This window comes from Podarcis bocagei (assembly GCF_964188305.1).
Source record: "Podarcis bocagei genome assembly, chromosome: 1".
NCBI lineage: Eukaryota > Metazoa > Chordata > Lepidosauria > Squamata > Lacertidae > Podarcis > Podarcis bocagei.
Genome location: NC_138125.1, coordinates 45459657 through 45470402, shown reverse-complemented (window position 1 = coordinate 45470402; position 10746 = coordinate 45459657). Strand labels below are relative to the sequence as shown.

The 10746-nt window shown below is 43.7% G+C and overlaps 1 protein-coding gene across 2 annotated transcripts in view; it reads right to left on the bottom strand.

The window, feature by feature from the left end:
* Positions 1-10746, bottom strand: part of TYRO3 (TYRO3 protein tyrosine kinase) — a 66637-nt gene that overhangs the window by 4729 nt on the left and 51162 nt on the right. For both annotated transcript variants that reach the window (XM_081208179.1, XM_081208178.1), the window contains exons 13-18: positions 9462-9542; positions 8650-8742; positions 7371-7492; positions 6370-6479; positions 2133-2292; positions 173-309 (exon numbers count right to left, since the gene is read on the bottom strand). In XM_081208179.1, coding sequence (XP_081064305.1) covers positions 173-309; positions 2133-2292; positions 6370-6479; positions 7371-7492; positions 8650-8742; positions 9462-9542 — 703 coding nt within the window. The remainder of the gene's footprint in view (positions 1-172; positions 310-2132; positions 2293-6369; positions 6480-7370; positions 7493-8649; positions 8743-9461; positions 9543-10746) is intronic.

The window sequence follows — 10746 nt, the reverse complement described above, 5'->3', positions numbered from 1 at the left end:
CATTAAGAAAGCATTCTCTACAATGGGCACAGCCCAGTGGGACTTCCTCCTATCTGAGCTGGCCCAAAGTATGGCTGTATTTTTATGGAACTTCAGCTTATCATAGTGTGGTCTGCACTGTAGAAGAAAATGTTCATGTTTGGAAAACCAAATGGCTTAATAAACTACTCACACATCTTCCAAGCACTCCAGGGGCTGTTTCAGTCTGTTTCCACTGATGAGGTAGTTGTAAATTTCTGCATTCTCAATGCCTGCATAAGGAGTTTGCCCCCGCGTCACAATTTCCCACATTGTCACACCAAATGCCCACTGAAATACAGTAGGGGAGGGGGGAAATAATAGTTAAACAAATGGGAGAAACATATTTAAAAACAATTTCAGGAGAAGAAACATGCTTAGAATATCAGTCTTTTTTTCAGTCTTGCTCCCAGTATAATCGGACAGAGATGATTCCTAGATTTCCTGTTCCAGTACAGTTCAGTCTGAGTGTGTCAAAGGACTGTGCTTTCATTCATAATTTTCTACCTTTCCTCCTTCTGTAAATAATCCTAAATAATATTAAAAGCGGTTCTTTACCTGCACAAACTGAGGATCATTTTAACAGGCCCAGAAAAGACAACTAACTGCTAATAGGTATGTACTGTATTTTTTGCTCTATAAGACTCTCTTTTTCCCTCCTAAAAAGTAAGGGAAAATGTGTGTGCATCTTATGGAGCGAATGCAGGCTGCGCAGCTATCCCAGAAGCCAGAACAGCAAGAGGGATTGCTGCTTTCACTGTGAAGCGATCCCTCTTGCTGTTCTGGCTTCTGATATTCAGAATATTTTTTTTATTGTTTTCCTCCTCCCAAAACTAGGTGCGTCTTGTGGTCTGGTGCGTCTTATAGAGCGAAAAATACGGTAACTCATTGCTTTTTAAAATCCAGTTGTTAAAGAACACAAACATCCCTCTTCGGCCGAGGACTACCACAACATTACACTAGAGGGAGCAGTCTTCTTTTTGCAGAGCAATCATGCTATATTAACAAAATGTGATATTTGTATCCTTACATGGGAGCTCAGGGTAGCATACAATATGACAATCAGTTATCTTTCTCAGTAATCGCACCGTGTTAGAACTGTGTGAATCGTATTGTGATGTCTCCGGAAGCTGCACAGAAAACCAAGTTATAATGGGCAGCATACAAATGTAAGAAATGCGTTCTTTCGTTCTTTCCATTATGTGTGTGTGTTGGGGATGAATGGGCAGGAGAGGCCTATTCTTTATGGGCTTCCCAGAAGCAACTGGTTGGCCACTGTGAGAAACGAGATGCTAGGCTAAATAGATCTTTGGTCTGATCCAGCAGGGTTCTTCTTCAGTTCATAGAAAAAAGGATCTTCTCCACAGAACACTGTGCCTCTGGCCCACTGTCTAGTTCCCATGACTCAGTGTTCTTCCCCTGCCTCCACTTCCCTCCCTTTCCGCTGTTGTTTCCCTAGCATCAAAAGCACCATGTGTGCCCTGATGACATGATATAAAGAACAGTAACAACTCTGCAAACGCTTCTTTTGTTTCATGCTGCTTTATGTTTCAGAGCTCCGTCACAGCCCTGGTGACGTGCAAGGCACTTTCACACGCACACCACACTTCGATTTTGCAAAATTGCCAGCATTGGCTTTGGACTGAGAAGCGTGATGCTCCCTCATCAGAGGCAAATGCCACAGAAAGCAGCTTGGCCAGCCCTATGCTTGGCACTGGGAAACGTTGAGCACAAACGTTGTGTGATATTAGCCCAGGGCTTCCAAGGTGCTTTGCTCAGTGTTTCCCAGTGCCAAGCATAGGGGCGGCCAAGTTGCTTTCTGCAGGGATTGCCTGTGCAATTGAGCCTCCCAGTTTCCATATACATATCCCTTGCCCACAGCTGACATCACATTTGGGGCAGGTGTGTGTGGCTTGGAAAAAATGGCCTGGCAGGCCAAACGGAGACCTGTGCCAGGCCAAATTTGGCCTGGCAGGCTGGAGGTCCCCACCCCGGCTTATGCCTGGATAAATGTGATCGTCTTTAAGGTGCTACAAGAATCTTCATGGTTTTTGCGGCAACAGAATTTGTACGTAGGGAAACAGGTGCTCCTGGGAAGAGCAAAGAAGGCTCACCACATCACTATGTGTTGTGTAGAGATTGTCCGCCAGGCTTTCCAGGGCAAGCCACTTCACTGGCAGCTTGGAGGCACAGCCCTGGCGGTAATAGTCTCCACTATAGATTTTCTTTGAAAGCCCAAAATCAGCAACACACACGTTCATGTATTCATCCAACCTAAAGGAAACAAAAAAGAAGAAAAAAGAATTCAAGCAACTTGGCATACTCAGTCAACCCAACTTCGCAGTTGGCAGAGAAAACTACACTCTTTCATCTTCTCACATAAAAAACCAAGAATAAGCCCCAAATACCTGCACCTCCCCACCTCAGAAGGAGGATGGGGAATCCCCAACATAGAAGCATATTACAATGCCAACCAAATATGCCATATAATCCCATATATACTAGAAGATGAGACAAAACAATGGGTACACCTAGAGAGGGACACAATTGAAAATACCTGCACCACAACCTACCCACTCCTCCCAAACAAACTAAAGAAAATTCCCACAACACTTAACAGGTACACACAGACCATGCTCAAAGCATGGAAAACACAAATAGGCAAACTATCCCCAACCCCATCCCCACTAATCCCCCTGGCGTACCACCCATTATTCCACCATGCAGCACAAAACCTCAAGATAAAAACCTGGCGAACCAAAGGCTTATATCGCCTAATAGACTTTTATAAAAATAACAAACCCTTGTCAACACAAGAAATACAAGACAAACTAGAAGACACCCAAATGCCCTGGTTAACACAACACCAACTACATGCCCTCTTAAACAACCCAACAGTAAAATCAGCAGCAACTAGGCCCCTGACAACCTTCGAAAACCTCCTCCTAACAACAAAGGGAAACGGTAAAGGGACGGTATCCGCAATATACAAAATACTACTCCAAAATCCCGCAAATTCCCTAGATGCAATCAAAAAACAATGGGAGAATGACATAGGCTATGAGATTAACCCCACTCAATGGACCAGAATGTGGTCTAAACCCCCCTTTAAATCCATATCAACGAAAAGAAAAGAACTCACACTGAAACTCACCTACAGGTGGTACCTAACACCAAGGAAACTAGCGCTAATACACCCAGGAACCTCACCAAAATGCTGGAGAGGGTGCACCTCCACAGGCACATACCTCCACATGTGGTGGGAGTGTCCCAAAATCCAACTATTCTGGACAACAGCCATACAAGAAATATGTAAAATAACTAAGCAAGTAATAGACTTCACCCCAGAATTGGCCCTACTAAACATCTTCCAAGACAACAATGCCCATTTACACCACAAAGAACTCATAACCCACCTACTTTCAGCAGCCAGAAACACTATAACCAGACACTGGAGAGACCTGTCAGGAGTAAGCATGGACCAATGGTACCAAATAGTATGGGAAACAGCCCTACTAGAAAAATTAACTAATAAACTGAAACTGACACAGGGACAAACAGAAGAAGACGCCTTCACCCCGGTATGGCTCCCCTTTATCACATACACAGCCCAACAGGACAATGACAATAATCCACCAACAGCATACAAATCAATATGGCTAACCTGATCCAAAACACCCACCCACCTCACCCACCCACGAAAACAAAGATCACCACAGCCAATCACAAGCAAACAACCACACCCTAGGCCAACCCCAACCTCTCTCACCACCAAAGGAACACAAGTGAACAACACAAGCAACGCTGACACCAAACTCTACATACATTAAACATAATAGAAACACCGCCACCCGACCCCACCCCCATCCATCTTCCCTCTCTCCACCCCCCTTTCTTTTTTTTCTTCTCCCCCTAATGCCTCAACAAATGAAACGGATTTGTAAAAATGTTACATGGGGAAAAAAATACAAGGCATTACACTTACTTCTGTAAAACAAGAAAATCCTTAATAAAAAAAAAACTTGGCATACTCAGGAAGAAAACAACAAGTGCAGGTTTCTCCTTCAAACACTACCACCTTCCCTGGCTTGAGAGTCTCACAGGGCTAAGTATGCTTAAGACTATTGGTGAACCTGAGTCATCAGCAGCTAACACCTGCTGAGTAGTCGGCATGACTGGTAGTCTCCCAGCTGTTTACCTTAGGAAGTGAGCTACCTATGTCTAAAGGCCATAGGGCATAGCTCAGTGGAAGAGCAGCTGCCCTGCATGCAGAAGGTCCCAGCCTCAATCCCTGGCATCTCCAGGTAAGGCTGGGAGAGACTCCTGCCTGGACAGCCATTGCCAGTCAGTGTAGACAACGCAGAGCTAGATGAACCAATGGTCTGCCTCAGTAGAAGGCACCTTCCTATGTGACAGGGAGAGGATGCTGGTTTCAAACAGATGAGGTGATTCACTTCAGCTTGCCTCCTTCAAGGAGGAGTGAGAAGAAGCAGGGGAGCCATCAGCTCTTGAAGGGCCCAACAGACCCCTTCCCTATCCTTCCCAGCAGCTCCTCAAAGACCTGCACACATCCCCTGAGAGGAAGGCTGAAGAGGCCACTGATATCATGAGAAATACCCATGACAATAGCAGAATGGTACCCAAGCATACGTCTGTGTAACAAAGTTGCTATAGATTTTTCCAGTTGCTCCACTTATTTGACTGGTCTAAATTTTCTAAACACCTCTCCAGACAATGTTGCAAAAGAGATTTAAAAAAAAGAAAAAGATGAAGTGCTATATGCATACTAATATCCGTACCATAATATCCAATTCCCCACAGAATGGGATAGGAGAGAGAAGAGGGTTTCTGCTTAGGAACAGCCAAACACAACTCCTCCTTATGGTCTTCCAGACTTACTTCTGACACTTTCATGGCTCTGTTTGATTTTGATCTGCCTCGTCTCAGTAAAAATAAAGGATGGGATTCACTTGACAAGCCCTATCAGTGGAGCCCTGTGCAAGGATTTCTGCTTATGCAGAAAAATTTCCGCTTATTTCCCTGAAAAAATAAGTCTTGGGGGGGAGGTCATGAGAATCCCGCCCCCAGAACAACATTCAGGGGAGGGGGATTCTTCCATCTAGCAAACTAAAATGCTTGTGCAGAGGGAACATTTGTCACAGCGTGATTCTGAATTCTACCCATGTTTTGAATTTTATATTGTGTTACACTTTTGAAAACTGTTTGCCACTTAAGAGAGATTTTTCTTTTGATTGAGAGGTATATACATTTGCTAAATAAAATAAACAATAAATAAAATTTGAGGCGGGGGGGGGAATAGCTTTTTCCTTTATGTATCTTTCTTTAAAAAAATAAAAATTATCCTCTCCTGCAAGCCTTCCCACATTTTCCTTTGTTGAAACATTTCTCCTTGCCTTGTCTTTCTGAGTCAATGTCACCACCTTCCTGAAATGGTGGGCAGTCTAAGAGATGGGTTATATGAGCTCGCTGCTTGTCTTTTTGGTTAGTCACACCTCAGAACTTCAACAGGAGAGTACACACCCACAGGGAATATATTGGGGGAAAACATGACAAAATGGCACAGGTTCAGGCTGGGGAGTTGGGAAGGTGTGAGGCTCATGCCATGGAGAAGTGTGAAAGATGCATCCATGATATTAGTGCAGGGAAGGGAAGTCTGTGACCTTTCAGATGATATTGGACTCCAACTCCTATCAGCCTCAGCCAGCATGGCCAGTGCCCAGGGATGATGTGGGCCGGAGTCAAGTAATATAAGGTAAAGGGTAAAGGGATCCCTGACCATTAGGTCCAGTCATGACCAACTCTGAGGTTGTGACGCTCATCTCGCTTTATTGGCCGAGGGAGTTGGCGTAAAGCTTCTGGGTCATGTGGCTAGCATGATTAAGCTGCTTCTGGCGAACCAGAGCAGCACACGGAAACACCATTTACCTTCCCGCTGGAGAGGTACCTATTTATCTACTTGCACTTTGACGTATATAGACAGCCAAAAGTTCCCCACCCAATCGTTTTCAGAGCACTCATGTGGCGTTGGAAGGGAGGCAAATCACATTTTCCTTGTCAACTCAAAATAGTAGTCCGAATGTTGGGAAATTGCAACTTTCCTGCAATGGATGCATTAGCAGCAGGCAATGTTGTTTGGATCTCCTGCAAGAGCTAAGCAATCAATGAATTGTTTCATTGTTCACAAAGGCTCTCCATGACCTAGTTTCCTTCATGGACTTAAGTCAGCTGCAGCCACACCTGGGAAGCCTTGGGCTTTCCCAACTGACCTTTTCTGTTTCTCTTAATCTATGCAAATGTTTCAGTTAACCAATAAGGACTTTGTGGACTTACATGCAATTCCGAGCAGCAAGGTCTCTGTGGATGAAGTTTTTGGAGCTCAGGTACTCCATGCCACTAGCAATGTCAATCATAAACTTCAAGAGTGTCTGAAGAGGCAGGTTCTGCAGAAAAGAAGAACAGTTATTAAACGTCCAATTATTGGACAAACTGCAAATGCTATGTTCAGGCATTTTCCCATTTGTTATCAACTCCAGAGATGACAAACTCTGATTAGAAGAGCCAGGCTGGATCTAGAAACATCAAAGAAGTGTTTCAGTTAAATGTGTTGCAAACGTTGTATGAGAAACTGGGTTAGGAAAAATGGAACTCCACAGGACTATATAATTTAAACAATCTTAGTGGCTAGCTCCAATCTGACTACATGCCCCTCTGGGCATCCTTTTATTGTGCAAGCGTGATTATTTGTGCTCATCATGGGTTTGTGCTAATTGCATGGGATCCCACACTCAATACCGTTTGCCCCTGCAAAGGTTTCAGGGCAGGCATTCTGTTTCGTTTCCAGTCAGTGCAGTTCACATACCTTCCTGCTGAAATCCTGTAACTTCTTATATCACAAATGTTCTGGTGGTTTAATCAAGCTGCTTTTGTTGCGCTGTAGTTCCCAACAATAGTGCAAAAAACTTTGGGGAATCAACACAGAACTAATAAAGCAGAATAGTGTACGGACTGCCTAGTATAAGGCCACAACTAATGCACTGTTACTGCATCCATTGCATTTAATAAATGTTGCAGAACACAACTGCAAACACACACACACACACACATGTCTGGAGGTTCCCTGGATGAGCTTTACATGTTTATATGCTGAGCAATGAACAAAGCTTGTAATTTGTCTTCAACTGACAGCAATAAGTAGAATGCCTGAACTTAATGCAGAGTATAAGAGGTCTGCCCCAATACAAGAAGATGCATAGTGTACATTCAACAAATAAAGACGTGTGACCTTCCAATTAATTCTTCTGTGAGAGATCTGGTATGAGAGAGAATCTTACAAAAGGGTTTTCTCCAATCCGGGACATCAGTAGAAAAGAGTGAAGGTCTCCATGCTTCATGAACGGCAGGATAACCATTGGGATTGGAAGCCGGCCTTTAGGCCGATTGCGCAAGCTGACTCCTGATATGAGAGAAGAAAAGAGCAACTAGCAAGTATAGTCATCCCTGATCACCTGCCCAAACCTATTGTCTTCCAGATGTTTTGGACAACAGCTTCTAATGTCCCTGACCATTGCCCTACTAAGTGGGGCTGGTGCAAGTTTCAGTCCAAAACATCTGGAGGGCACCGGATTGTACTCCTTTGTTCATAATCTGATAAAAATGCATTGCTATTTTTTCTGGAGGGCTGAATGTCTAAACCTTTGGTCTGATCCAGCCCCTGCGTTCAGTGATATCTATTTTTATTTACTACACAAGAATGTGTAAGCATTAAAGTGTTTCCAGATGTTAACCATTCTCCTCTAAGTTGTTGTCAGAAAAAGCTCTGCACTTCACAGTGCCATATAGTATAAATCCAAAAATGGACTTTTTCTTCCTTCCCTTGAACCCAGGAACTTCCCATTTAACGCAACAGGATAGTGTGTGCTCCGAGGTCCCATTTCTTAACCTGCTCACCTAATGCATCTCTGTCTGCAGAGCAGTAAATGTAATTGTCTGATATATAATGTTTATTTGTTGGCGAAATGAGTGTCAGAGAAGAGAAGCAGTGTACAGTGGTACCTCGGGTTACATACGCTTCAGGTTACATACGCTTCAGGTTACAGACTCCGCTAACCCAGAAATAGTACCTCAGGTTAAGAACTTTGCTTCAGGATGAGAACAGAAATTGTGCTTCAGCGGTGCGGCGGCAGCAGGAGGCCCCATTAGCTAAAGTGGTGCTTCAGGTTAAGAACAGTTTCAGGTTAAGAACAGACCTCCGGAGTGAAGTAAGTACTTAACCCAAGGTACCACTGTACTGTTACGAGCATTTGGAATGTGAGAGCATGTAAGTTCTCAGAGAATTTATACTGTATCAAAACAGGGCAGTACATGACGTTACTGCTGCTGTCTCCCAGTTTAGCACTGCTAGGAATGGCTAACATGGTGGGGTGGTGCCACAGAGCCACTCTTCCGCCACTTGCATGACTGTTGCTAACTGGGATGGTGCAAGGGCAGTGTGCCCATGCCCCGCTGCCCTTGCTGCTGGTAAGTGGCCAGGATGGCATTGTCAGGAGCTGTTGTGCACAGGAGCTGTGAAATACGCTTTGGGTGCTAAATACGAGATGCAAAAGAGCTCACCAATCAGTTTAGTAACGTGCGGATGGTCAAACTCTTTCATGCAGGCAGCTTCCCTCAGGAATTCCTCAATGTCATTGGAGGTGAAGATATCCGCTACAATAAAAGAAAAGAATGCTGAGGTTTCCTTTTGAACTAGGTGGGCGTAACTTCCAAGGAAACAAGCAGAAAAGTTAGAGCTCCTAGAAGCATTGGTTACCCTTCATTAAACGTTTCCACTGAGAAGCATACAGATACATTATATATATTTAACAAGATTCATATAATGTAGTAGGACAAAAGAGCTCTAACTGGGTTTACAAGACTGTCTAAAATATTTATATAGAATACCATTTTTAAAAAAACCTGTAGCCACATCCACAAGATACATTTAAAACATTCGTATTCCACTTTAAGAGTCATGACTTACACGGTACCTGCAAAGAATCCTGCAAAGAATAGGAAATGTAGTTCGTTAAGGGAATGGAGAATTGTTAGGAGACCCTAAATGAACCACAGTTTCTAGGATTCTTGGGGGCAGGCAGCATTTTACCTGGAGATGCTGTGGATTGGGTTATTGTTATTGTTTTGTTTGTTATTTTGGTATGTATTTCTGCGGTTTAATATTGTAATCTACTCTGTGATCCTTGGATGAAGGGAGGTATATGAATTTGATAAATATTAAAATAAGATAAAAATTGAATCTGGCACCTTTTGTATGCAAAACACATGCTCTACCACTAAACTATGGACCCTTCCAAGGATCACAGGCATAGTAAGATGTGTAGTGACAATGAGGCACTGGGAACATTTCAGGGACCCTACATATTACTCACCTTTGAGCATTTTCACCGCAACCTTCTGGAGAGAGCCATCAGGCAGCTTCAACTGACCCTCTCTTACAGACCCAAATTCCCCTAATAAGGATCACAAGAAGAGAACAAGGTAACATTAAGCATAGTGCAACTGATTTTTAATCCAAGGGGCCATTAAGGATGGAGTGGTTAGGTAGAGGGTCTTTACCAATGAAACACCTGCTGGAATGATTTTCAAAGAGGTAAGTGGGCAATATCACACTGAAATTCAAATCTACTCTTTCTTTCTTTCTTTCTTTCTTTCTTTCTTTCTTTCTTTCTTTCTTTCTTTCTTTCTTTCGTTTTCTCTCTCTCTCTCTCTCTCTCTCTCTCTCTCTCTCTCTCTCTCTCTCTCTCTCTCCTGGAAATATAGACAATTAAGAGCCAGCAGGAACTTAGGGCATAATTCAACCAAAGTCAGCCAAAATCAATGGAAGTTAGAAGAGCTCAGTTTTGGCTGCATTGTGCCTCTGGTTCTTCACTGGAGAGCCAGTGTGGTGTAGTGGTTAAGAGCGGTAGTCTCGTAATCTGGTGAACCGGGTTCGCGTCTCCGCTCCTTCACATGCAGCTGCTGGGTGACCTTGGGCTAGTCACACTTCTCTGAAGTCTCTCAGCCCCACTCACCTCACAGAGTGTTTGTTGTGGGGGAGGAAGGGAAAGGAGAATGTTAGCCGCTTTGAGACTCCTTCGGGTAGTGATAAAGCGGGATATCAAATGCAAACTCTTCTTCTTCTCTTCTTTACCAGGCAGTGAAATACCGAATGGTGGACAAGGACATGGTGGACAAGCAGTAAGCTAGAGCAGTCATCTCCTTTAAACCTTTCTTCAACTTTAGCCTGGCTCTTATTGCTTTCCCCTTTCCCCCTAACAACCTTTCTGCTCTCTCCCGTTCATCTCCTTCTTTTTCATATATTTTACAAAGTACTCTCTACCTTTTCCTTTGCGGAATCTCTTCCCTTATTTGACTTCTCAAGTTCCCAGGGTACCTCAAACTGCCAACCATAGCTCTACACTGCTTTTATTGGGCAGACTAAAGGATATACAGAATTATTGTTAAGACCCAGATAAAAGACAGCTTCTAGCCACATTGGGATTAATCCCAATAATGCAAGGGTGCAGAAAATGTGGTCCTCCAGAGGTTGTTGGACTACACCCTCCATCATCCAAGGCCCATTGGTCAAGCCTGCTAGGACTGATGAAAGTTGGGAGTACAACAATATATGGATGGCCACGAGTTCCCCAACCCTGGTCCAGGCTCTGGTTCACA